The sequence below is a fragment of the Neovison vison genome, chromosome 10, assembly GCF_020171115.1.
Source record: "Neovison vison isolate M4711 chromosome 10, ASM_NN_V1, whole genome shotgun sequence".
NCBI classification, from domain to species: domain Eukaryota; kingdom Metazoa; phylum Chordata; class Mammalia; order Carnivora; family Mustelidae; genus Neogale; species Neogale vison.
Window position 1 is genome coordinate 71,916,586 of NC_058100.1, and position 27,688 is coordinate 71,944,273.

A 27,688-nucleotide genomic window follows, 5' to 3' on the forward strand; every position below is an offset into this window, starting at 1 on the left:
GAGATTTTTCTTATTTTTTTTTGTGTAAGCATTTATAGCTATAAACTTTCCCTTTAGAACCACTTTCACTATGTCCCATAAATTTCGGCACGTTTTATTTTTAATTTAATTAGTTTAAATATTTTCTAATTTTTTTGTGATTTCTTCTGCGACTTACTGGTTGTTTAAAAGTGTGCTAATTTCCACAATTTTGTGAAATTTCCAGTTTTCCTTTTGTTAGTGATTGCTAACTTCATCCCATTTTGTCAAGAGTAGATACTTTGTATGATATCTATCTTTTTAAATGGATTGAGACTAAACCTGTGGCCTGACTTATCTATCCTGTAAAATGTTCCAGTGCACTTGAGAAGAATGTATATTCTGTGGTTGGTGGGTAAAGTGCTCTGAAATACCTGCTAAATCTAGTCAGTTTACTGTGCAGTTAAGTCCTCTATTTCCTTACTTATTCTATGTCTAGTTCTGTTCATTATTGACAGTGGGATATTGAATTCTTCAACTATTACTGTATAACTGTCTATATCTCCCTTCAATTCCATCAGTTTTTGCTGCTTATATTTTGACGACCTGTTATTAGGTATGTAAATGTTCATAATTATATCTTCTTGCTGTGTTGAACACTTTAATGAACTCTTAAAATGCCCTTCTTTGTCTCTTATAAACTTTTTTTTTAAAGATTTTATTTATTTATTTGACAGCGAGAGATCACAAGTAGGCAGAGAGGCAGGCAGAGAGAGAGAGAGAGGAGGAAGCAGGCTCCCTGCTGAGCAGAGAGCCCGATGTGGGACTCGATCCCAGGACCCTGAGATCATGACCTGAGCTGAAGGCAGTGGCTTAATCCACTGAGCCACCCAGGCGCCCTCTTATAAACTTTTTTGCTATAATGTCTATTTAATGTCTGTTTTGTCTGGTATTCAGCCACCTTTCTCTTTTGCTTAGTATATGCATGGAATATTTTTTTCCATCTTTTCACTTGCAACCTGTTTGTCTTTGGGTCTAAAGCAAGTCTCTCAGGGTGTCTGGCTGGATTAATCAATGGAGCATGTGACTCTTGATCTTGGCCTTGTGAGTGGGTGTAGAGATTACTTAAAATTTTGAAAAAATTTAAAAAAAACTGAGTCTCTTGGGGCACCTGGGTGGCTCAGTGGTTAAGCCGCTGCCTTTGGCTCAGGTCATGATCTCAGGGTCCTGGGATCGAGTCCCGCATAGGGCTCTCTGCTCAGCGGGAAGCCTGCTTCCTCCTCTCTCTCTCTGCCTGCCTCTCTGCCTACTTGTGATCTCTCTCTGTCAAATAAATAAAATAAAAAAACAAAACAAAACTGAGTCTCACATAGCACAGTTGGATCAGATTATTTTAAAAGATTTTATTTATTTGTTTATTTATTTTAACACAGAGAGAAAAACAGAGAAAGAGAGAGACAAGCAGCGAGAGGGGATGGAGCAGGGGAGAGGGACCAGCAGGCTGCCTTAAGTGTGGAGTCTGATCATGGCCCAATCCCAGTACTCTGAGAGCAGGACCTGAGCCAAAATCAAGAGTCAGATGCTCAACTGATGGGGCCACCCAGGTGCCAGATAAGTTTTTTAAGTCAATTCTGCCAACATCTGTCTTGATTAGACAGTTTAGTCAATTTAAAGTAATTACTCCTGAGAGTGACTTCTGACATTTCACTACATGTTCTCTAAACGCCTTACGGTATTTTTGTCCCTTATTTCCTGCATTACCATATACTTTTGTGTTTAGTTGATTTTTTTTTGGTAGCGAAATGTTTTAATCATCTTCTCATTTCCTTTTGTGTGTATTTTATAGCTATTTTCTCTGTGGTTGCCATGGGGATTACATTTAGCATCCTAAACTTACAACTTTTTAATTTGAATTTCTACTGACTTAACTTCAATAACATAGAAACTGCTCCTTTATAGGTCTACTAAATATATATATATATATATATATATATATATACACACACACACACATTAATTTGTATTTCTATATTCATATATATAAAAGTTTCAGCCACAACACATGAAAAAGTCCTCACCTTTATTGGAGCTGTAGTTCTGAGACTTCTTTTGGGAAGTGCAGAGGAACTCAGCTTCACAACTCTTCCGAGTTCCGGACTTTCTCCAAAGTCAAGAAGAAGAAAGTACCATGTTTAGGGGAGCTGGGTTGGGGCCAGAATTTGCACCCTCTGAGGTAAGATAAAGTTGGTCACTGCTTTCAGGTGACACTCCACCTGACAACCATTGTTCTTCCTCAAAGGGGCCTGTTTACCCTCCAACTTCACACCAAACACCAGCTCCTTGGTGAAGGTCCTGGGGAAGTGGTGAGGAAGTTCTGATACCAGCTTCCTGGGATTCTGACCTAGATCCAGGACTGTGGACTGGGCCACATTTTTCTCCAAAAAAAAAAAAATAGTTTTATTGGTGTTTTCCCCAAGTTTAAATACAATGCATGTTCAATGTAAAACTTTGGATTAATTACAAAAAAAAGAGAATAAAAATTACCCAAAATCCCAATGGCAGGAGCCACCCAGGTGACCCATATAGCTTACTTTTAACAAATATATTTACTAGGTAGAGAAGCATATGAACGAACAGCTGCTGGAGGCTTCCTGGATTTAACCTGGTGACTTTCACATTACAACCCCATAAGGATGAAATGGTGGGTGGCATATTTGACAGGATGCTTCCATTTATGGATTTTCTGTCTTTCAAAGAAATGTTTCTGGACTACAGAGCAGGAAAGGGAGGTCAGGTACAGGAAATAACCAATGGTTTAGTGGCTATTCGTGCAAATCATCTTTCTGTCATCCAGAGCACGGCAACACTGGCTTTTACCTCCAGCCAATGGGATTGCTTTGGACATCTACAGCTCAGTAGGCTGGGAGAGGATTAGGCTAACAATGACAGAAAAATAGATCTTGGAAGATATGAATTTGTACCTGTTCATTAATGTTAAGTATTGATGAGTCAAAAAGAAAATAGCAGATTTAATGTTATTTTTTAAAAGATTTTATTTATTTATTTGACAGAGAGAGATCACAAGTAGGCAGAGAGGCAGGCAGAGAGAGAGAGAGAGGAGGAAGCAGGCTCCCCGCTGAGCAGAGAGCCCGATGTGGGACTCGATCCCAGGACCCTGAGATCATGACCTGAGCCAAAGGCAGCGGCTTAACCCACTGAGCCACCCAGGCACCCCAGATTTAATGTTATTAACATAACAATACTCCCCAAACTGATATGTAAAGAACTGTTGCAATAAAATGACAACCCATTTATGAATGGAGTATTCTTTTTTTTTTTTAAAGATTTTATTTATTTATTTGACAGAGAGAGAAATCACAAGCAGGCAGAGGCAGGCAGAGAGAGGGGGAAGCAGATTCCCTGCTGAGCAGAGAGCCCGATGCGGGACTCGATCCCAGGACTCTGGGATCATGACCTGAGCCGAAGGCAGTGGCTTAACCCACTGAGCCACCCAGGTGCCCGTGAATGGAGTACTCTCATTGACATTTCACCAAAGAAGATGTACAAGTGGCTTATTAGCCATGGAAATATGCTCAATATCATTAGTCAATAGGGGAATGCAAATCAAAACCACAATGACATACCCACGAGAATGGCCATAGTAAAAAAAGATAGACAATAACAAGTGTTGGTGAGGATGTGGAGAAGGTGGGATCCTCACACACTGCTTCTGGGAATGTAAACTGGTACAATTGTTTAGGAAAACAGTGTGACAGTGCATCAAAAAGTTAAAATTACCAAATGGGCTGGGTGGCTCAGTTGGTTAAGCATCTGCCTTCAGCTCAGGTCATGATCAGGCTCCCTGCTCAGTGGGAAGTCTGCTTCTCTCTCTGCCTGCCACTCTCCCTGCTTGTGCCCCCCACCCCGCCAAGTAAATAAATAAAATATTTTTAAAAATTACCAAATGACACAGTGATTCCACTTTCATGTATATACCAAAGAGAAATGGAAATATATGTCCACACAAAAATTTGTACATCAATGTTCAAAGCAGCACTATTCAAAATAGCCTAAAGTGGAAGCAATCCAAATGTCCATCAATTGATAACAGACAAAGTAAGATAGTTCATGCAATGGAATATTATTCAGCCATAAAAAGGAATGGAGTGCTTGTTTATACATGTTACAACATGCATGAACCTTAAAAACGTCATGCTAAGTGAAAGCAGACAGAATCAAAAGGCCACGTATTGTATGATTTCATTTATATGAAATGTCCAGAATAGCAGATCTATAGAGACAGAAAGTATATCAATGGTTGCTAGGGATTTGGGAGAGGGAGAATAGAGAAAATTGATAACTAAAACTGTGTCTTTTGGGGGTGATTAAAATGTTCTGAATTAGATGCTGGTGACGGTTGCACAACTTTGTGAATATGATAAAAAAAAAACAACCTACCCAACTGTACACTTTAAAAGGACGATTTCTATGGTGTGTGAATTATACCTCAATTAAAAACAAAACAAAACAACTTTTGTTTTGTTTTTCTTTTAATGGCCTGAAACCTGACTTCAGGGATTGCTGTTTCCTCTAAACTAGCTTCTTGTATTTGTAATTCTAGAACACCTCTCAGAGTAGAGAACTGTCCCAGGTGCTTCTGAATCAGGCTACTTCAGAATGAGCTGAGGTTGAATATTCTACCCGGGAGCCCCTTTCCCCAGCACACATGCTGAACCCCCACTCCCAAATGCCAGAGACAGGATTTGTATGAATCTTTTGTGTGTTCACAGCTCTTTCCCATGGGCAAGCGTTTCAATTTTTCAAGCGCTGGAAGCTCAACTGTGCGGTAGTTTTGAGTGTTTGGGAGTGTTTATCTAAGATGTTACTCAAACTAGCTGCCCCTTCTTAAGTTTTCTGAAGATCCTATTTTCTGCCCACCATTCTAGGAAAATCATAGTTTTGGTGGTGGGAATCAATTGAAAGTGATGTGCTTTACCTGAAAGATAGATGTAAAAATCAGCCCCTAGGCTTATTTTTTTTTTTTAAAAGATTTTATTTATTTATTTGACAGAGAGATCACAGTAGGCAGAGAGGCAGGCAGAGAGAGGGGAAGGGAAGCAGGCCCCCTGCTGAGCAGAGAGCCCGATGCGGGACTCGATCCCAGGACCCTGAGATCATGACCTGAGCCGAAGGCAGCGGCTTAACCCACTGAGCCACCCAGGCGCCCAGCCCCTAGGCTTATGTTTGCAGTCCTTTTTTAAAAAAAAAATTTAATAAACCTATCATGTGTTTTTAGCCCCAGTGGTACAGGTCTGTGAATCGCCAGGTTTACACACTTCACAGCACTCACCATAGCACATACCCTCTCCAATGTCCATAACCCCTGCAGTCCTTTTTGCTAAAAGGACTATATTTTTTCCTGATTCTGATGTAGTTCTACTGTTTCTAGGAGAAACTTCTTAAAAAAGCATTATTTTTGAAAAAAAAATTTTAAAATATTATTTATTTATTTGACAGACAGAGATCACAAGTAGGCAGAGAGGCAGGCAGAGAGAGAGAGAGGGGGAAGCAGCCTCTCACTGAGCAGAGAGCCCGATGCAGGGCTTGAGCCCAGGATCCTGGGATCATGACCTGAGGCAAAGGCAGAGGCTTTAACCCACTGAACCACCCAGGTGCCCGGAAAAATATTTTTAATACATTAATATTTAGGCTAACCTAGTGGATTTAATCTTGGGATTTTTGAATGATCACCTATTTAAGGATAAAATACTATATATCGTGTGGTTTCTCATTCTTAGTGCTGAGAAGGCAAAAACCCTTTATGTTTTGGAGTTCCTAGTTTCTTGGGCGCCCATGAATGTATACTGTGTGCTGGAAGCAAATTAAGCAAGGTGTTCTTTTCTTATGGCATGTTCAGTGTCTTTGTGCAGGTTTGCTTAAAATCCTTTCTGTATAAATCAGTTCATTAGCTTTTCTGTTGGTGTGGGAGTAAGTTTGGCAAAAAGGCTACTGACTGCAAGCTAGGAGATTAGAAAATTCCAACTAAGTCCTCCTCCTGTCAAAATCTCTTCTACCATCATGTTGTTCTCTCTCTTTTTTAAAATATTTTATTTATTTGTTTGATATATATATAGAGAGAGAGATCACAAGTAGGTGGAGAGGCAGTCAGAGAGGGGAGGGGAAGCGGGCTCCCTGCTGAGCAGAGAGCTGTATGTGGGGATTTGGGGCTTGATCCCAGGAACCTGAGGTCATAACCTGAGCTGCAGGCCGAGGCTTAACCCACTGAGCCACCCAGGTGCTGCCCATCATGTTGTTCTATAGTCTAGTTCAACATGAGTAAGAGGAGGTAGCAAACAGCTTTACTAGTTACCTATTTATTTGGCTTTGGTTTAATAAAATGTTTGGTATAATATTATTTACTAAAAAGCATATATGTCAAGCCTTTGAGCCTAGGCCAGGCAATCTCAATGAGCTCAGGTTATGGGAGGTAGATGAACCCAGGGATGTAAAGCCTTTGGCTTCTCTGCCATGGGTAGAGCAGGAACTAATGGTAGAGTTCCCCCTCCACGTCATTCTCCCCTGGTATGTGATTTATTTATCTAGGCTTCTGATAACAAGGCAGGATAGGGGGAGGTTGTTTTTGATTTGCAGAGGATGTAAGCTGATGGGGTGAGGTTAAGTAGAAGGGTTAGGTATTTTAGGTAATAATGTGGTTGTCGGTTTGAGCCAAAGTCTGAAGGTCCAGGGGAAATGTGGCGGGCATTTCAACATTCTCCCACATGTACAGTTGGAGCTGTCAACTCTCCCCATATGGCTAAGACTTGTTCCTCAAGGCCCTTCCCGGTAGTTCTGTTTATTCTTAGCATTCACTGAGTGGTACAGCTTGCTGTTTTTAGCTCTGTGTGGTTATAACCTCTATTTCCCATCTACCCATGCTGAGCCCCAATCTAAACCCATGGTTCTTAATAGATTTGTCTTAGCTCTAGTACAAGCGTTCCTGAAAAGGGGCCCATTCTATTTTATCATTTGAAGGAAGAAACAATTAGTTGGCTTAATAAATAACCACCATCCCTACTTTGTCCCCAATCTGTGGATGACATTGTTAGCCTTTTGTATGGGTGAGGCCACCAAATACAAAGACCGGTCCGGTTATTTGGCTCTACTTATCCTGCCACGTATAAAACATAACAAAAATATGACATATTCATACTTTTGTATCCAGGGAACAGTGTTCCATCTATAGAAGTATGTGGAAAGAAAGAATTACTGAGTGGGAGCCTGGTAGTAATATTTTCTGGTATGGTAACAGTAGTTAGGCAGTAGCTATAGGGTGAGGTGGCCTTCGGAATTTTTGAGTGTAATCCTCAGAGCTTGGAACTAATTATAGTAAGTTGCAAGTACAGTGTTTACAGGTAGCAATGCAGTTCATTTGTTCTTTTTTTTTGGCATCTCACCGGGCTCCTATGTTACTCAGAAGAAAGGAGCAGAGCAGATGTTCCCTAAGGGAGGAAATGGTATAAAGGTCTCTGAGGTTAGACTTGAGTCTAGCCCTCAAAGTTGACTGAGTCACTAAGTGTGGGCTTATGAAGCTAAGGAAGGTTGTGTCCACCCCCTAATGTGGTCTGCCGTTTGGGCATGATGACTGATCAAACCTCTTCAACTAGTATCAATTTATTCTTATTTTGTCCCATTTTGTACTAAACCATGGTTTAGCAAGTTAGCAACCCAATTCTCAAAGTTTGTAGGGATAATAACAACTTACAAAAACAAAGTAGTGCACCTACTTGGACTGATACCCATCCTAAACTGAGTGTATTAAGAGAAAACAGGTTAAAGGAGAAGAACAAAGGGCTTCTTAGCTGTGAGTGTGGCCAGATAGCAAGAGAACTGAGAATGTGAAATGCCATGGAGTAGAGAGTTTGAAGAAGGATGGCATCTCCATAGAAATACAAGAAAGAGAACTCAGAAAATACAATTAGGAGTTCATTGGTGATCCTGGAGAATAACCTTCAATGAACAAATGAGCTTTGAAGCCAGAGTTCAAAGACACCAGAAATGACTAGGTGCTAAAGAAAGGCCATGGGTAAAACCTCTTTTTACTAGGCATAAATGGTAGAGAGAGGAGGGGTCAGTATCTAGCACAGTTTTTTTTTTTTTTACGATTTTATTTTTAAGTTATCTCCAAACCCAACACAAGGCTCGAAGTCACAACCCAGAAATTAAGAATCATATGCTGTAAAGACAGCCAGCCAGGTACCTCTGGCATAGATGTTTTCAATACAGAATAGACTTATGCATGATTGGAAACTAGAGAAAAGAATTTATAGATAGGAAAAGTATACCTATTTTAAAGCTGAGCCGAAGGCAGCAGCTTTAACCCACTGAGCCACCCAGGTGCCCCGAAAAATATACTCATTTTTATAATTCCTGATGTGTTTAGTTTAGCAGTCAATTTTCAAGTTTAATGGTCCCTAAAATCTTGATCCTGTAATGAGGTTGTATTGCCCCCGTGTGGTATAGGCTGCCCAGCAACTTCATTCTAAACTAGGAATTGACAAACTTGCTGTAAGCAGTAAATATCTTAGATTTGAGTAAAAGTAGCCACAGATACACATGAACAAATAGGTGGGACCATGTTCCACTAAAACTTTATTTTCAAAAATCATTATGGGACAGATTTGTCTGGTAGCCACTAGCTTGCTCACTCTTTTTTTTTTTTTTTAAGATTTTATTTATTTATTTGACAGAGGGAGATCACAAGTAGGCAGAGAGGTAGGCAGAGAGAGAGAGGAGGAAGCAGGCTCCCTGCCAAGCAGAGAGCCTGATGCAGGACTCGATCCCAGGACCCTGAGATTATGACCTGAGCCAAAGGCAGAAGTTTAACTCACTGAGCCACCCAGGTGCCCCAGTTTGTTCACTCTTGATCTAAACCTCAATATTTGGGCTGAACATTAAAGTTATCTGGGGATATTTTTTTTTAAGTGGGTGCCCAGGCCCTAGACTTATTGAAAAAGAAACTTTGGTTGTGGGGCTAGGGGTACTTCGTGAATCCCACCAGGGAGTCTGTTGTGCAATCAAGGTTGAGAATTACTGATTCAAACCAGTAAATTTCTAGTTGAAGTGTAGCAAATAATAACTAATTTCATCAAGCTGTTATTGTATTCCAGGTGCTGAGCTAAGAGCTTTCCATATCTTATTTAATCCTCATAACAACTCTATTAACTGGGTGTCATTATTATGCCCATTTTATAGATAAGAAAAGTGAATGTTAGTGAGATTAAGTAATTTGTTCAAGGTTAAGGGTACAGAATATGCCACCCCCAAATATGCCTCTTTGTGGTAAGGGTATTTGAGATTCAACAGCTACAGAAGAAGAGGCCTTTTAGACTTCCCTTACCTGACTAAAAGAAACCACTTCTGGGAAATAAAACTACCGTAAATTCTTCTTGAGGGCAGATCTACTCCCAGAAAGAAGGATAAGGATGAAATAGAATGAAAACGAGAATGAAAAAGAATGAGAATAAAACCTACCTTAAATCCTTTATTTAGGGAAGTTTTATGGTCCTGAAGGAGACAAAAAGACCACTTGCACCAAGATAGAAAACCATTTTCACAAACTTATTTCCTGTTTGTTCTGAAAATCCATTTATCCTTCCAAAAAGTCATTTGTTTTCTTCTAAGTGCTTTGCTCCTCCTCCCTCTCACCACCTATTAAGATGGTATATAAACCTCAAATCCTAATAATCTCTTTGAGTTACTCATCACTAGAGTCTCTCATGTGTGTGCATGTTGCACATGTAAATAAACTGATCTTTTCCTCCCATTAATCTGTCTTTTGTCAGTTTAATTTGCAAGACTCCAGTAACAGAACCTAAGAGGGTAGAAGAAAAGTTTTTTCCTCACCTACAAGGTCATTATCTTTTAAGAGGAGGAACAGGGATTTAAACCTAGACATCTGCTTCTAGAAACTGAGCTCCCCATTACTAGACTACTCTATTTATTATTATTTTTAACTGAAAAAAAAAACCCTGCATCTTAAACTATTTTACCACACACTATATTTTAAATAAAGTATATAAAAAGTTAGTCCTAAGTACTCTTCTCTAAATTTAAGTTAATATACTTTTTCTAGTGGCACTGAATCTTATTTTTTGAATCAGATTGTTCACGTACCTTGTCCACGACTTTGGCACACCATAGAAATTCATTAAGTACCCTTTCATTTGTTTTCTGTCCTATATATTTTCCCCCCTGTCAGCGACTGTTTGACTCCACATCTGTTTAGGCTATTAATATCATTTAAAGGCAAAGCTTCCATATGACTCCCTTCATTTTAGTGGTAATATGGTGCAATGATTTTACATATGAACTTTGAAACCAGATAATCTGAGTTTGAATTCTGTACTGTCTTACTGCATGGTAAGTACTCAATAAGTATCAGCTAGTCTTCTAGCATTTTAATCAACTAGAATGCATGTCTTGCTTCAATTTCTCTCTTCATACAGAAGCAAAAAGGACCTTCGTCATCTAAGGTGCCTTTAAATAGAAACACCACTACAATTTTAACTATCACCACCACAACAGCTGACATTTATTGAGAGACTACTATGTGTTATTTTAAGTACTTTCCATGGATTAACTCAATTATTCCAAAAACCCTATGAAGCAGGAGTTATCATTATCTTTAGTTTATAGACAGGAAACTGAGGCCCAGGAAGATTAAATAACTTTTCCAAGGTCACATGGATAAGGCAGAGACATTTTCTGAACCCAAGTAAGTCTGGCTTCAGAATGCACACTCTTTATTACTTTTTTATATTGCTTTATACTGCTTCCAACAGGAAATGCTACTATTATGTATTTCTTCAAATCAGAAGGAATAATCTTCTAGTCTCTCCAAAACAATGTTCCTAGGCTTAGGACTTCATAGGCTATTAAAATTTAAAAGAAGATTCTGATAAATAGCATAGATTTGCCACTTTTAAGTTTTGACAAGAAAGGACCTCAAAAAACTAACCACCACCACTGTCATTCACTATTAGCCCAAAATAAAGGATGACTTCATACCCCCAAAGTAGGATGGATATAACTTAGAAAGATAGCATCCTAATGCTCTCTGTATTCATGTATTGTCCTTAATTTTTCCACTTTATTGAGGTCAAAGACTTTAGAACATTCTCCTTCCTTCTTAATACTAGGTTAATAGCTACATGCTACCTGCATTTAGATACAACAGCTCTTTTAGTAATGTTTACAACTTGTCTTTCTAAAAAGAACCTGTGTTTTGGATCTGGAAGCTAACAGTGGTACTAATTAAAAGTTATTGCTTTTTAATAAAAAGTGGAATAAAAGACCTATAGGTATTTTGTTCCACTAAAGTGGCCAAAGGACTTAACGATCTGAGGGGCCTTATTTCTCATTCTTGAAAATTTGAAAGGTGAAATAAACAGTTTTGGGATTAGCACTTCTTTCATTCCAATGCATTAAAGTAGTAGTGCACACCGCTGAAAATGGGAACATTTCAGTTAAACCCTTTAAGTCTGCAACAGTGACAGCATTTTAATAGGACTTTTTAAAATCTTTTGCACCTTTGATTTCCTCCGGAGTCCTGATCCCTGAGTGTTTTCAGCAAAGTGCCACATCAGCAGAAATCTACATGAACGTTGGCCTTATTAATTTTTTATTGATAACGTTGTGAAATGAGGACTCTCAGTGCTTATCAGCTGCATTTTGAACTTGACAACAAACATGAATTATGTATACATGGAAAATTATTTGCAACAATTTTTAGTTAACAGTCTATTGGATCCTTGTTTTATGTTATGCCTTTAGGTAAATTAAATTTGAATAGTTCACAATTATAATCAATTATATTCAGTTCCAATTATAATTCCTAATTAATTCAAGCCTATTAGGACAATGTTAGGATAGTGGTTTGTTCCTAATGAACTCTTATGTATTATGCAATCACATTAAAAACAAGAGTTTCCTAGGGCGCCTGGGTGGCTCAGTTGGTTAAGTGTCTGCCATCGGCTCAGGTCATGATCCCAGGGTCCTGGGACTGAGTCCCACAACCGCCTCCCTGCTCTACGGAGAGCCTGCTTCTCCCTCTCCCACTGCCTGCCACTGTGCCTACCTGTGCTCTCTCTCTCCGTCAAATAAATAAATAAATAAAAATCTTAAAAAACAAAAACAAAAAAAACCCGAGTTTCCTAAATATCTTAGGGTGGATCCAGCAGGTTGGATGTCTGGCTTCTCAAGACCTGGACCAGCACCTTTTGAGAACTGCAAGGAAGTGAGAAGGACAAAGAACATAACTCAGAACAAGAAATAGCTTCTTATTCGTACTAGCGCTACCCGTCCAGGATCCTGCTCCCTTGCAGTTCCGTAACCTACACTGTGACTTTTTCCTCTCTCAACACAAAGGAATGACAATTTTCTTTTCCCATCGATCCTTCTAGAATTTTGTTTGGAGGACGGTGGTCCATCGAAAAACTTTTAAGAACCCCTCCCTCCATTTTGAGAACTCAGAACTTTATGGCTTTTGTATAAGAAATAAGAGTGAGGGCTCTTTACAGACTCATGTTGGAATAGCAAACACCAAGGCGACAACGTACGGACCTTGGTGCTATAGCGAACCCGGTGTGTGGACAGAGGCAGTAGCTGAAAAATCCTGGGGACCAGGGTGTAAACTCAGTTTTAGTCAGCCCGGGCGTGGGATCCAGGTCTGAGACACCAATCACCTCACAAGACGTGCGGCGAAAGCCCACACTACCCAGAAGAACCGCAATCCACACACAGGTCGATTCCGTACCGAACCCCACGGCAGGTAATCCGTAGGCGCGGGATGATGACGTACTCCGCAGGCCAGGCGGTGATTGGTTTCCGAATGGGGCGTGGACTGCCAACGCTACACTGGGCCCGGGCCTAAGTCCTCGCGAGAGCCGCGGACTCCGGTGCGGGATGGCCGCTGAGCCGGGCGGAGCTGGCGCGCGGCTCCCGGAGCCGGCTCTCCGGCCCAAGACATGGCCCGGGGTCCCGGCCTGCTAGGCCGGCCTCGCCCCGACACGGTCGCCATGCCCAAGAGAGGGAAGCGACTCAAGTTCCGGGCCCACGACGCCTGCTCTGGACGAGGTGGGTGAGGGGGCGGGGGCGTTGAAAGGCTGGGTGCTGGCGGCAGGGAGGGGGTTGGACAGCGGCGAGGCGTGCGCTCGCTTGCCTGTAACGGGAGGGCGCTGGGGCTGGGGACCTGCAGGAGCCGGAGGTCTTGGCGGAGAGGACGCTGACGGAGCGAAGGCCTCCTCCTTTGAGGGTTGTTGCTGTATTTCAGTGACCGTGGCGGATTATGCCAACTCGGATCCGGCGGTCGTGAGGTCTGGACGGGTCAAGAAAGCCGTCGCCAATGCTGTGCAGCAGGAAGGTAGGCTGCCGACGAGTCTTTCGGACTCGGGCCGGGAAGGCAGAACTAGGTGTTTTATTTCCTGGAACTCCGCCTCAGTGTTTTTCTTGCAAAATCCTTTGGGCATCCTCCCGTGAACGTGTTTGCAGTCTTCAGTGGCCTGTCGTGTATTCGGAGGAGGGGAACGGGAGGATTAGCCAAGAGCAGTAGCAGTTTCTGTAGCAGAAATACTTCATTTCTGTCTTTGCCTGGAAAAAAAAAAAAAAGAAAGAAAAAGAAAAACCTTTGCGTTCTCTTCTGTAGTTTCAACTGCTTTTTTCTTGGCTATTCATCTTTTTCCTATGATTCATTCACATATATTCTCCACTTCTTCTGCAATTTGCTTTCTTTGTGAAATAACCCTGAGGTATGCTTTTCCTTTTCTCAACGTTTCTCTTAAGTTTCAAGCCTTTTACTCACAGATCCCTGAGACTTGTGCTTTTATGACATCTAGTCTCCAGCTTAGGAACAGGGCCAGATAGGCTTCATTTTCTCTCAAACATTGCTCCTCAGAACTTACACAAATGAGAATAGTGTTCACTTTTTGTTTTTATCCTGCAGGGCTTATAGTGGGAGAATAATGCACTCCCTTTTTCTTCAGGTCTGAAGTTGACACTTTTAAGGAGTCAATCTCTGCAACTTTGGGGTCAGTTTGTTTATTGCTTTCCAGTTTTTAGTATTTAAATGTTAAAATGTCTTTCTTTTTAGTTCTCAACCTTACTACAGCAGACTCACTCACACTATTGCTTCCCCCCACTCTTTTTCCTTGTCCTCATCCTGTCTTAAGTCATTTGTATTTCTGGATGGGACTCTGCCATCTCATTCTCCCCTTATTTTCTTCTAGTAAAATCTCTTTGTGGCTTGGAAGCCTCCCAGGTTCCTGCAGTGGAAGCTCTTTCTGGGGTTGGTGAGCCCTGTGACATCATTGACAGCAGTGATGAGATGGATGCCCAGGAGGAGAGCATCCGTGAGAGAACCGTCTCCAGAAAAAAGAAAAGCAAGAGGCACAAAGGTATAGAGCTTGTTTGCTTTTGAATTAGTCCTGTCTGTGGTGATAGCTTGAAGCTGTTCACTTCAGTAGCATTAAGAGGTGATACCAACGGAGAACCAGGGTTTGGATCTAAGTAGTGGGACAGGTTTAATATACCAGGGCTTTCTGTTTTGTCTACATTTAAGAAGAAAGGAGGTTGGTCAGAGTCAGATTTCTGGAGCTCTAAACTCGAATATAATAGCCATTCTTTGAGAACATGTCATTATTGGGTGAAAACCCATATGGTAACATGAAAACAAAAAAATCTTTACATTTCTGGATTTCTGAACAGGTAAGAAATAAAAAATGTGAAAAAAAAAAAAAGTTTTCCCAAGTATGTGGATTGCATATAACCCATTTCATTTCAGCTGGAGTTAGATATTACTATGGACTTTTAAGTGCTCTGCAATTATTAGTGTCTGCTTTATGTCTAATAGATACTGTGGGAAATAGAAAAATATGTGATTTTATACCTAAGGGCAATAAAACTCACACAAAGGAAACAAAAATAAACTAATAGTATATAATGTACCAAACCTTCATGCAGTGGTTTGCTCTAGACTTAATGAATCAGACTTTCTTGGGTTAGTACCCAGAATAGCTATTTTTAAAGCTAATCTGGTTCCAGTGATCAGCTAGAGTTAGGGGAAGCTGATATAGTAAGTGATGTATGTATTTTTGGTCTCAGATCTACCAGAATTTTTACCTGTACTTGAGAGTCAGATAACAGACATTTGTATTTACTGAAATATATTGAAATAATTGATAATTAATGAACTGTCATCACTTTGCAATTATGCCAGCTATTTTCAGTGAAACCATTGTTTTCCAGAAGGCCAAAATTAATACTGACATTCCTCACACTTCTTTGTTTTTTAATTTCCTGCTTGAAATCCCTACTCATCATCAACATGCTATTAGAGACTTTCTCGCTCTGTTTTGGTTTTGGGCACACTCCATAGAACAGTTGCCAGACTTTTAAAACATCTTCATTGATATAAAATTCATTTTTTTGAAGTGTACAATTCAGTGGTTTTAGTGTGTTCACATGGTTGTTCAGCTGTCAACGTGATTTAAGTTTAGAACATTCCTGTTACTCTAGATAATTATATAATTAGCATTATTCTTTATTCTCTCTCAACCCTCCCACTCCCCCTCACTCATGCCCCTGACCACTGATTTACTTTCTGTCTCTATAGATTTGTCTCTTGGATATTTCATATAAATAGAATCACATAATATGTGGCCTTTTGTGTCTAGCTTTTTTCACTTAGCGTGTTTTCAAGTTCTTTCATTTTGTAGGATATATCAGTCCTTCAGTGTTTCTTTTCAGTTGGCTATTTTGAATAATGCTGCTTTGAACACTCTTGCCAAGTTTTTGCGTGGATATATATTTTCATTTCTGTTGGGTTGGGGTAAAATTGCTGAATCACTTGTTAACTCTAGTTTAACTTCTTGAATAATTGTCAGTGTGTATGTGTTTTTAAAGATTTTATTTATTTATTTGAGAGAGCATGAGAGAGCATGAGCCAGTGGGAGGGGCAGAGGAAGAGGGAGAAGCAGACTCCCTGCTGAGCAGGGAGCCCAACATGGGGGTCAATCCCAGGACCCTGCAGTCATGATCTGAGCTAAAGGCAGACATTTAACTAACTGACTAAGTCACCGAGGCACCCTGCTGGTGTGTTTTTTGAGGTGTCCATTTTACGTTCCACCAGCAATGTGCTCAGAGTTAAAGTTTCTTTACATTCTCACCAACACTTGTTATTGTCTGACTTTTTAAATCATAGCCATTTTAGTGGATATTTTGTGGTATCTCTTGGTTTTGATTTGCATTTCTTTGATGGCTAGTGATGTTGAGCATCTTTTCATGTGTGCTTGTTGCTCATTTGTCTGTCTTCTTAAGAGAAAAAGAAATGTCTATTCAAATCTTTTGCCCATTTTTTTTTTTTTTAAGATTTTATTTATTTGAGGGATGACTGGGTGGCTCAGATGGTTAGGTGTCTGCCTTCAGCTCAGGTTACGATCTCGGGTCCTGGGATCGAGTCCCAGGTCGGGCTCCCCACTCAGTGGAGAGTCTGCTTTTTCCTCTCTCTCTGCCTCTCCCCATTCTTGTGCTCTCTTTCTCTCAAATGGATAAATAAAATCTTAAAAAAAAGATTTTATTTATTTGAGAGAGAGATTGGTTATAAGAGAGGGGGTTACAAGCGGGGGGAGAAGAGGGGAAGGAAAAGCCGACTCCTTGCCGACCAGGGAGCCTGACATGGGACTCGATCCCAGGACTCTGAGATCATGACCTCAGCGGAAGGCAGGTGCTTAACCTACTGAGCCACCTAGGTGCCCTCCTTTGCCCATTTAAAACTCAGGTTATTGGGGCGCCTGGGTGGCTCAGTGGGTTAAAGCCTCTGCCTTCGGCTCAGGTCATGATCCCAGCGTCCTGGGATCGAGCCCCACATAGGGCTCTCTGCTCAGCAGGGAGCCTGCTTCCTCCTCTCTCTCTCTGCCTGCCTCTCTGCCTCTTTGTAATCCCTGTCTGTCAAATAAATAAATAAAATCTTTAAAAAAAAAAAAAACTCAGGTTATCTTTCAGTTACTGAATTGTGGGAATTCTTTGTATATTCATGATACTAGTTGCTTATCAGATATATGATTTTTGGCTTACAGACTTTTAACTATAATTCATTTATTAGTTGTTTGCTCTGCTTTACTCCCATTAGGTTCCTTTATTCTAGTCAGACTGGTTGTTTTTTCCCCCATCTTTTAGCTTCTTTTTAATGAAACAAATACAGTAGAAGTCCCATCTAGCTCTTACCCAGAATTAACACTTGCTGACTCATGGCCATTTTTGTTTCAGACACTATTCCCCAACTCCAACACACCCACTGTATATTATTCTGAAATAGTTTCCAGGTATTCTATTATTATCTCTAAATGTTTTGGTAGATCCCTGCAAAAGACAGATACTCTTTAGCAACAAAAAAAAAAGTCAGTCATGTCTAAAAAAGTTTACGGTAATTTCTTGATAGCATCAAAATCCTGTTAAGCTTGTCTCTTTATTGCTATCCCATGTATTTTGTTTTTCTAAGTATCTGGGCTTCCTGTTAGCTGTTTATTTCAATTGGAATACTCTTGCTCTTAACCTGTACCTATCAAAAAGTTCTTTCTGTCCTTCATGGTTTATCTCTGTGGAGTTTTACTGATTCCATTTCCTATATTTTGAAATTTATTTCTTTCCTTTTCCTTTTTTTAAAAAAAGTATTTTATTTATTTATGTGTCAGAGAGAGAGAGAGCGTGCATGCACAAGCAGGGAGAGCAGCAGGCTCCCGGCTAAGCGGGGAGCCCAGTGTGGGACTCGATCCCAGGACCCTGGGATCATGACCTGAGCCAAAGGCAGACGCTTAACTGACTTAGCCGCCCAGGCATCTCAATTTTGAAATTTCTTAATAATGTTGCTTAAAACACTGACAATTATTCCTCATCAGTAATTATTGAGTTATGTCACTAAAGATGGAACATTTTTTAATAGCACTCTGCTATGTAAAAGTCCTGAAGGATCTCAGTGGGAGAAAGACTGATAGTCATTTACCTTCTCTTTCAGAGAGAGACTTAATGTGGGAGAAGATGGGGCTCAAACCTGGTAGGACCAAGCCTTCAGTGGTCACTGGAGATTACAGGGAAGATTAGGAACCAGAAAAGAGGATGTCGTTTTAGACTATGAAGAACCCAGTGCAATAACCTGACTGAGTGATACTGCTGCCATTAGCTTGAAAACTGGAGGCAGCTTTGGGGAGGTAGTGTAGTGTCTTTTTGCCCAGGAAACAGAAAGAAGAAAGCTGGTTTTTGGATAGTTCTGTGAACTAGGTCTGAATTACAGGTTAGAAGTAGGATTTGCCCAGATGCAAGTGTATTTATGGAGTTTGAGATTTTAACTTGAACCTGAGACACCCAGTGGACCTCAGAGTCCAGAGAATGAACCCTAACAAAGTCTGAAAGAGGAGGAGGTGGGGATACATGTTACAGGGCATCTGTGATTATTGAACCCCTGTGGCTGGAGTCATAGCTCAAACTGGCATGGAATGAGGAACTAGAAGGAAAGAAACGTCTACAGGCATTTATTGAGTAATGAAAATATACCGTAACATACCGGATGTTTTACTGAGCTTATACTTTGACATTTCCTCATACCATCTTAAAATCAGTTGTTGTGTTAAATGACTGAACTGAAGAAAGTGTTTGGTGGAAGGGGACCAGGAGGGAGATCGGGGCAGAGTTTATGGTGCAAAGCTGGAATTTAGAGTAGAAACCCTGGGTTTTTTTTACCTTAACTAGTGGTGAGGTTATATATTCTTACTAGTGAAAAGGGCACAGGAATATTTTCCTTATTTCTGTTGAAGAATTGTTAGAATGGAATGATAGTAATGTGTGCAAAATTTTGAAAAACTTTGAAATCTTCAAAATAGTGTATGAATAATTGTTGAAGAAAGGCCTGAAGAATGAGACCCAGTCACTTGGACAATAGGAAACAAAAGTTTCCAGCAGTTAGAAGATGCAGGAAATCATGAGACCGAGAGGCTTTGTTGGACCTATTTAAAACTGTTTTCTTAACTGTGCAAGCCCTGGGAGAGTTGAGATGATTGGGGTCCTTAGTGTGTACATAATTGAAGGTCAAATGTATAATTGTTTTTTTTCTGTTTCAGAAGACCTGGACGGGGCTGGAGGAGAAGAGTATCCCATGGATATTTGGCTATTGCTGGCCTCCTATATCCGTCCTGAGGACATTGTGAATTTTTCCCTGATTTGTAAGAATGCCTGGACTGTCACTTGCACTGCTGCCTTTTGGACCAGGTTGTACCGAAGGTGCGACCACAGAGACTCACTCTGTTATCTGTGTAGCTGATTTCATTGCTGTTTGTGATTTGGAGCTGCTCCCTGGATGGTGACCTCTTTTCATTTTCTTTATTCCATGCCTGGGCACGAGCCTAGTTTTGGACTCCTTGAGCCCTTATCTAATTTAAGTTTGATATTATTAATTCGTCCAGGTAATTGTCTTCCCTGTGGTTGTCCCCTTCCCGCACCCAATATCCACTTTGAGCAAAAAGTCTTGCTTCAAATCTTAAAAAGCTGTGTTTGACTTGTTTTCAGAAGTTTATCTTAGCTAGAATTTCCAAAAGCTGCAGATGCCTATCTACTTATCTTTCTAACTAGAGTAGTTATTTCTTATTGGGTAGTTATCTTGAAGTATCATAGAGTTTTTGTACTTACGCTGCTGAATGTATAGTCGTAGTGGTGAGGAGGGAGCGAATGATAGGGTTACTCAGACAGCTAGCTTTTGATACCGGGTGTAGAAGTGTAATGAAGATTATAAACTGTCAGTCAGGATGTTGTAGGAAGGGATGTGGAAGTGGAATGTGTAGAGAACTTGGCAAGACCTGTGGTGGAGAACCTGGTGGTTCTTAGTACACATTCCTTTTGAGCAACTGAAGTATATTGTACTGGTGTCAGGTCTGCGACTTGTCATTTTTTAGAGTATAATAGGATTTAAAATTTTAACGTGGATGGAGGGAAGGATTAAAAGGTGTATGTGAATTGGGTTTTGCATAGCAAAGAAGCAAAAGTAGCTGAGAAAGAAGGAGGTGGTGATTGTGTGTGTGTGTGTGTGTGTATGTGTGAGAGAACTCTGGGGCCAAGCTAACTATTGGCCAGTAGAATACTGTAATTAAGTTCATACAGAGACCAGGAGTCCTGGGAGACTGAGCTAGAGCAGGGGAGACAGGTCACATATTGGTAGGAGTAATGTGTCATGTTTCAGGCACTACACGCTGGATGCCTCTCTGCCTTTGCGCCTGCGACCAGAGTCAATGGAGAAGCTGCGCTGTCTCCGGGCGTGTGTGATCCGATCTCTATACCATATGTACGAGCCGTTTGCTGCTCGAATCTCCAAGAATCCAGCCATTCCAGAAAGTACTCCCAGCACATTAAAGAATTCCAAAGTAAGTGTGAATTATTGTTGGGGCCTAACTAATGATGTGGTGGGCCTGTTAATACAGCTTATCTCTGGCTTCCTTGATGGGGAGGGCTAGGGCTGTTGGTCCCAGGCTGCCAGGGGGCTAATGTAAACTTCAGGGTTTCACTTCTCTAAGACATTCCTGCTTTGCTGGGCTGGCTTCTCTTCTCTTTACCTTAAAGCTTTCTTGTGCTTTTAGCATATTCTTTATTCTCTTTAATTTATTCTCATGCATTGTACATTGGATGTACTTTAGATGATTTTGATGGTCTGGGTTAGGAAGAACACAACTCACATGGTAGATGTAAACTCTTAATTTTTCAGGGTGCTATAAATCATGAGGCAAAGATGCAGTATGAATACTTTAGTAATTTTCTTTTTCTACTATGACTTGATATCTGAGATTCTTCTTTCTTGTTGACCTCTTTAAAAGATTGTGGTATGGACTTCAGCATACGCTAAGTGCCCACTATTGCTAAGCTCTGGGCTAAGTCATTTTGGACACTGTAAGGTATTCCCACTCACAGACTTTAACTCTAAAATTCTTCCTGTGTCTTAGGCTATATCTTATATCTTGGGATTTCCCCAGTAGTTTGTATTCATACATTGTATTCAAGTGTTTGGCATTCTTTTGATTGTAAATCGGTCTGTTAACCTTTGGCCCTTTCTCCTTTTCTCCATAATGAAATATCCAATGAACCCACCTTTGCCAAGCTAGACCATACAACAGATACGATTACTTAGGCAAGTTGATGTCTCAGCCTGTTTCTCCTTCAACTAATACCATTGTCTGAATTTTCTATCTTTTGAGTTAATGAGTAATTTTTATTACTCTGTTCCTACCCCAAATCTGGTGTTTTATAGCATTTTCTTTGCTCTTGTATTTTGTTTCTATTTTGTTTTTGTGTTTTGGATGTTCTGTAATGATTCTTCTCCCCTAGTTTGGCTCCAGTGTGGTAATACTCTACCTGATACATATTGATTGGTAGGATCCTATTGGTCTCAAGATAATATCAGGGTTCCTTCAGAGGTTGCAAACTGAGAGGGTCAGGGCCATGGGCTGAGCTCAGTTTAATATCACACTAGCTGGTGGCTTTAGGGCAGGAGTAGAATGCAGGGCGAGTAGAATTTCACCCAGCAGCTGCTTCTGCTAGTAATATGAGTGGACAGTGTATCATCTCACATTTGCAGTTTCCCTCCCTCAGAAACATTTGATAGTATCAGACCAACTATGATGAAGTGGGGATCATCCCAAAGCTAACCATGCCAGGTATGAATCAGTTGCTGGGAGTAGAGCAGCTTTGGGCAAACTCCTCATGCTTGACACATCCTAGCGGCTCCAGTGCACAATGCAAGTGCTACCGCCTAAATCGGAATTAGCTGTGTCTTCATATTCGTGTCACTGTATATGAATTTTTTTTTAAAGTAGATTATAAAAAGCCAAGGTGGTAACAACTAAGGTCGTAATCCAGACAGTAAGCCCAGGCCACCTGGTTGCTGCTTTTGTGCCTTGTTGTTAGAGATCTCTGAAGAGGATATGGGACCTGCAGTGACAGGTGTCCCATGCATGGCCTTGCCACTTGTATAACCACGATCGCATGGCATTCAGGGAGTTGGCAGCATGCCTAAAGGAAGTTGTCCCAGGTTCCTGGACTCCAGCTTTTCGTATTTGATTCTCCCTCTCTCTCTTTTCAATAGCATAGCTTGTATGGGACACTGGAGCCGCTGTGATGGCAGCAGAAGTATTTGCCCCTTAAAGCCAAGCCCATTATTTTTGATGGAACAGCAGGACGTACAGGGCATGTCTGAAGGGCAGGACAGCTGGCACGGCGGACGACCCACCCCTTATCCCCTGGGAGGTACTTAACTTCTTGTGTTAACCCTAGCTGTAGCCTGACTTTCATGGAGGGGCTTACTCTAGACCGAATTCAGTCCAGCTCTGTTGTTTTCACACCGGCTCTCTGCTCCCAGAAGGTCCTGAGTGGCTTGCTCCTGTTCCAGGAACGGCCATCTCTGCCTGCCTTATGGCTTTGTTATCATCTTGCCTGGTGGCAGCTGGCTGCCCTTATATTTTCATATAGAGGAGTGGCTTGCTGAATGTCCCAGTCTCTAGAGACCATGATTCTGTCTTTTTAACGATGAGAACAGTGGGGGTTGCCCTCAATAGCATCTGAGGTTGACTTATGTCGGTCCCTCTTCTCTTTACGGAATAGCCCTGGGACTGTCTCTTTTCATGTTGCACCAGTGTCAAATTGGGGGGGTTCTCTATCTGTGCCAAAGTGAAATCTCAGCATTGGGGCTGTGGCTGGCCTTGGAGCTGTCAGACAGGTTTTTACTGATTATTTTTTATTACCTTATTTTGAGTTTTTCTGTCTTTTATTTATTTATCTTTGGCTTATTTTATTTTTATTTTCTTACAGTGCTTACTTTTCTGGTGCAGAAAGATTGTTGGGAACAGACAGGAACCAATGTGGGAGTTCAACTTTAAGTTCAAAAAACAGGTATGTAGTCATATGTTCTCTTTGTTTTTCAGGTAATATATTATTCTGATAAATTTCATTAGGCATAACATTGCCTCATTAAAATCCAATAGGACACATCGACATTTACAAAAAGTACCAGGAAAAGAAAGGGTAAAAGGAATTGTTCTGTATGAAAGAGACACAGCAGTGTAAAAGCTGAATGAGTGGGGACTGGATCAGGGAACAAAGGGCTATAAAAGATACTTGGGACAATTCAAGAGATTTAAGTATTCTGTAAATGTTAGATGACATGAAATTATTGTTAATTCCTTAGGTGTGATACCGATACTGTGGTTATATATGTGTCTTTATTCCTTATTCCTGCTGAATAGAGGTGGAGCGTCAGTGCTCCTTTCAGATGACTTTGCCCCCCTCCACCGTTTTCTACATACAATGAAAGGTGGGAGGAGAGGAAGCAAATTTGGCAAAATATCTAATGGTAGGGGCTATACAGGAATTTATTTACTATTTTATTAACTTTCTGTATAGTTGAAGACTTTCTAAAGGTGGGAAAAGGGGAAAACTTGTTATAGCAATGTAGTGAGGTTATTTGCTTATAATTTTTTTGTTTTTCAAAACAAATGTATTTGCAAACAACAAAAATTGATGTGATTTTATATCTGAAGCTGTTTGGGGAAGTTAGGAGGAAAGGGACCGCTGTCAGGAGGCTATTTATAAGAAGACTAGATAGTAATCTACTCTGTTTCTGCCTTTCGCTGGGACTGTACCTGAGATCTTGGCCACAGGATCTCCTTTGCTTGTCTTTATTCTTACCCTCACTAGCTCCTTTTGTCCTTCTGTCTCCCCTCCTTAGTATCTCACTGAGGAGACCCATTACAGATAGGATTAGTTATCCCTCACTTGATGGCCAGCAAGTTAAGATAAGTTTGTAATTAAAGTAAATCATATTTTTCCATTGATTTTTTTCATAAACGTGGTTTTAGGGAAGAATTTTGGTTTCTAGTCTCTTGCTTTTTAATAAGATTCTTCAAATGTGCTGTCCATTAGATGTTGATGGAAAGTCCACCCTAGGATCTTTCTGGGAAGGGGCTTCAGGGCGATCTCAGCAGGGTTCAAGCTGAGAGCGGAATTAACTAACTACAGGAAGGTGAATGCTCAGGTTTCCTTTAGTTCTGAGACTTGTGGTTCTTTTATTTATGGTGCCTAGAGCTAGATGGCCACTTCTGCTTCTGCCCTTTTGTGCAGCACATGTTCTTTGGAGTCCGAAGATTCACGAGGGATCACAGATTCAGACATTGGGGAGCCTCTGATAGAACTATAAGCTCCCATTTCTTGCCGGATAGCAGGAACTACCATCTAAATGAAGCATATACTCACTGCCACATTGCCTATCCAAATATGTATCCTCTTCTTTCCAAGGGCAGGTTTTCCTTGAATTGTATAGAAACCAGTATGTGTATAAAGAGAACCGTAGGATTTTCACTGATGATGGAGTCTTGGAGTTATCAGTATTTCCTCTAAGCCGTTTGAGTAATTCACGGTTCTGTTCAGTCCCCTAGATTAAAGAGCAAGTGTGTGGGAGGGTTGCAGCCTCCCATTCAGTATGAAGATGTTCATACCAACCCAGACCAAGACTGCTGCCTACTACAGGTCACCACGCTCAATTTCATCTTTATTCCAATTGTCATGGGAATGATATTTACCCTGGTAAGTGGAGACAGATTGTCATCCTTAGCTCTTTTGTAGACTCTCACTATACCTAGGTTTTGAAAGAAATTTGTAAATTTAACCACTGAGGAGAAAATCTTTGAAGAATAGTTTTTTTTAAAGTCTGAAAGCAGACTTGTACATTAGGAATGGAGTTACTATTTTTTTAAATTGATGTTTCATTCTTTTTTTTTTTAAGATTTTATTTATTTATTTGACAGAGATCACAAGTAGGCAGAGAGGCTGGCAGAGAAAGAGGGGGAAGCAGGCTCCCCGCTCAGCAGAGAGCTCGATGTGGGGCTCGATCCCAGGACCCTGAGATCATAACCTGAGCCAAAGGCAGAGGCTTAACCCCCTGAGCCATCCAGGCGCCCTTGGAATGGAGTTAATTATATCTGAGAATATTTTATCTGTTTCCTTCTTACAGTAAAGGGAATGTTTTTGCATCTTCTGTGTAGTGATCATTAATATTTGAGAAACATTTATCCTTTCAGTGATAATAGTGAGGCTTATATATGAGCATTGTATGTCAGGACCTTGAGGCTTGCTTCTGGTGTCATAAGTGGAATACTAAAACGTAGGGTGATCAGCTCTGTCCCTTATGTGATGATGACTATTCACGTCTTAGCTAAGAACTAGATTAGTAAATAACAAATATGTCTCTGATATATTTTCCAGGTTTTTAAAAATTTTAACTGGGTCGAGAACTTGAGAGTGTATGCAGTTTGTTTTCCCTGTCCTTTAGGCTTATGCTGAGAGATACATGGGGTTTCCCACTCTGCTCTGAAAATAGCTTTGTTATTTATTTATTTATTTATTCATTCATTTGAGATGGAGTGAGCGAGGGAGAGAATAAGAGCCGGGGTGGGGAGTGCAGAGGGAGAGGAGAAGCAGACTCCCCACTGAGCAGGGAGCCCCACACAGGGCTTGATCCTGGGACTTCAGGATCATGACCTGAGCTGAAGGCAGATCCTTAATGGACTGAGCCACCCAGGCACCCAGCTTTATTCTTTTTTTAATGGTGAAATAAATAATCCATGCTTCATGGAAAGAATTTAAATAATACATGAATACATGGAAAAAGTAAAGGTGACCTACGCTTTTACTGGCCTGTAACTATTTACCTTTTGGGAACTGTTCTTTCATGTATCTGTTATTATGTACTTGTATACCCATTCTCTTAAATAATTTTGTTTAATTGAGATTATATCTTTAATGCTGTTTTGGTTATTAGGCACCTCACCCCTCCCTCTAGGTTAAGTCACATTAGTAACCTAGTTATATATTCCTATTCCATGGACTTCATATTCACATAATTCTGTTCAGACCAGCGTATACATAAACAGATTTAGAGAATTTGTGGTGTATTTTACCAAAAATGTGATCAGGTGTATGTTTCATGCATCTTGTTTGACTTGCTCAACAATATCTCATCAGAACCCCTTCAAGTCATTTTGTATAGTTCCAACCCACTTTTAAAAAATTGGTTTCAGGGCCGCCTGGGTGGCTCAGTGGGTTGGGCCGCTGCCTTCGGCTCGGGTCATGGTCTCGGGGTCCTGGGATCGGGTCCCGCATCGGGCTCTCTGCTCGGCGGGGAGCCTGCTTCCCTCTCTTTCTCTCTGCCTGCCTCTCCGACTACTTGTGATTTCTCTCTGTCAAATAAATAAATAAAATCTTTAAAAAAAAAAAAATTGGTTTCAGTGCTAGTCTATGTGCATGTATCCTAATTTATTCAGCCATTTGAGAGGCTTTCTTTAGCATAGTTTAAATGTGAAGAATTTCATTTTGTGGCCTAGTGTAAATTTTATCTAGACTGTCTTGTTTCAGAGTGAGCCATGGGCAAACAAGGTTGTTTAATTTGGGTACTGAATTTGCTTTCTCCTCCTAGTTTACTATCAATGTGAGCACGGACATGCGGCATCATCGTGTGAGACTGGTGTTCCAAGATTCTCCTGTCCATGGTGGTCAGAAACTGCGCAGCGAACAGGGTGTGCAAGTCATCCTGGACCCAGTGCACAGCGTTCGACTCTTTGACTGGTGGCATCCTCAGTATCCGTTCTCCCTGAGAGCATAGTTACTGCTTCCTGTCCCTGAGGGCAGCCCTGAGCTAGGCCAGTCCATTAGTAATCAGATCCCAGTTTGGAAGGGGTGTCTGGATTGTATATCTGGTTAATAATGCACATGCTCTTCCGGTTCCCCCGGGGCTCCTGTTAGGGGAAGGAGAAGGATTGAATCAAGAGGAAAAACAACTATGATTTATAAACATATTTTAATGTAAAAATTTGCATTTGAAAGGAGAAACCGGGCTCTATTTTCTGTGTTAAACCCCGTTTGGTGCTATTGAGTTGTTGTTCTTTATTCTTTTATCCCAGCAAAAATGGATGATCTTGCTGTAGGGAAAAATTAAACTCATCCATCTCCGAACAAGGAAGTTTCAGCATTCCCTTGTGATCAGAGAGGAGCCTTTGAGGCCTGAAATTGTTGCTACTGCTGTTTCCCATTAAGCTGCCCCTCAAATTCAAGTGAATATTTTCTCTTCTCCCTTTACCCTTCTCCAGAAATAAAGCAGGTGACAGGGTTTTCAGAATCTTATAAGATTGACTTGTGTATCTTTCTTTAAAAATAATTTTGGATATTTATTGCATAAATATTCTTTTGCCAATTTTGGATTTTAGGTGTTTTTTTTTTTGGTTTTTTTTTTTTTTTTTTTTTTTTTTTTTTTTTTTGCATGAGGTTTGATAGTGATGGTGATGATGACTTTGTGCCCTTCATACTATACCAGGAACTTTGTGAAATATCTCTAATTCTCATGATCCTGCAAGGTAGGGATGCTCTTCCCATTCTGTAGTTGAGAAAACTGCATCAGTGACTTACCCAATGCCATATGGCCAGGTCTTTTTGCTATACCACAGTTAAAAAGTTAAGTTTCATTCCCTGTGGTAGATTGTGGCAAAAGGGATTAGGCAGAGTGTACATAGATAAGAAAGTAAAAGGGTGAATAAAAATTTGATTGTGGTATACCTTATCCCTCACCAGTCTAAAAGGTATATAACATTGATGAGTCTTTGAA

The 27,688-nt window shown here is 40.6% G+C and overlaps 1 protein-coding gene across 4 annotated transcripts; it reads left to right on the forward strand.

The window, feature by feature from the left end:
* Positions 1-12,896: 12,896 nt before the first annotated feature.
* On the forward strand, positions 12,897-27,210 carry TMEM183A (transmembrane protein 183A). 4 transcript variants are annotated; one of them, XM_044267632.1, is made up of 8 exons: positions 12,903-13,092; positions 13,289-13,378; positions 14,241-14,408; positions 19,122-19,281; positions 20,234-20,414; positions 22,849-22,929; positions 24,463-24,618; positions 26,507-27,210. In XM_044267632.1, the coding sequence occupies exons 1-8, from the start codon at positions 12,984-12,986 to the stop codon at positions 26,690-26,692; spliced, it is 1,131 nt and encodes a 376-aa protein (XP_044123567.1). In that variant the 5' UTR covers positions 12,903-12,983; the 3' UTR covers positions 26,693-27,210. The 4 variants fall into 4 exon arrangements, 3 of the variants coding, with proteins under 3 accessions (XP_044123567.1, XP_044123568.1, XP_044123569.1); XM_044267633.1 differs by having other exon boundaries at positions 19,125-19,281; XR_006386683.1 differs by lacking the exons at positions 24,463-24,618; positions 26,507-27,210 and adding an exon at positions 22,127-22,287 and having other exon boundaries at positions 12,897-13,092.
* The last annotated feature ends 478 nt before the right edge of the window (positions 27,211-27,688 follow it).

What these genes read in the sequence shown, in the direction of transcription:
- TMEM183A (XM_044267632.1), top strand. Translation starts at nt 12,984, where the DNA reads ATGGCCCGGGGTCCCGGCCTGCTAGGCCGGCCTCGCCCCGACACGGTC. An exon ending in GCACATTAAAGAATTCCAAA is followed by an intron (nt 20,415 to 22,848) that starts GTAAGTGTGAAT and finishes ATTTTCTTACAG; the next exon opens with TGCTTACTTTTCTGGTGCAG. An exon ending in ACTTTAAGTTCAAAAAACAG is followed by an intron (nt 22,930 to 24,462) that starts GTATGTAGTCAT and finishes GGTTCTGTTCAG; the next exon opens with TCCCCTAGATTAAAGAGCAA.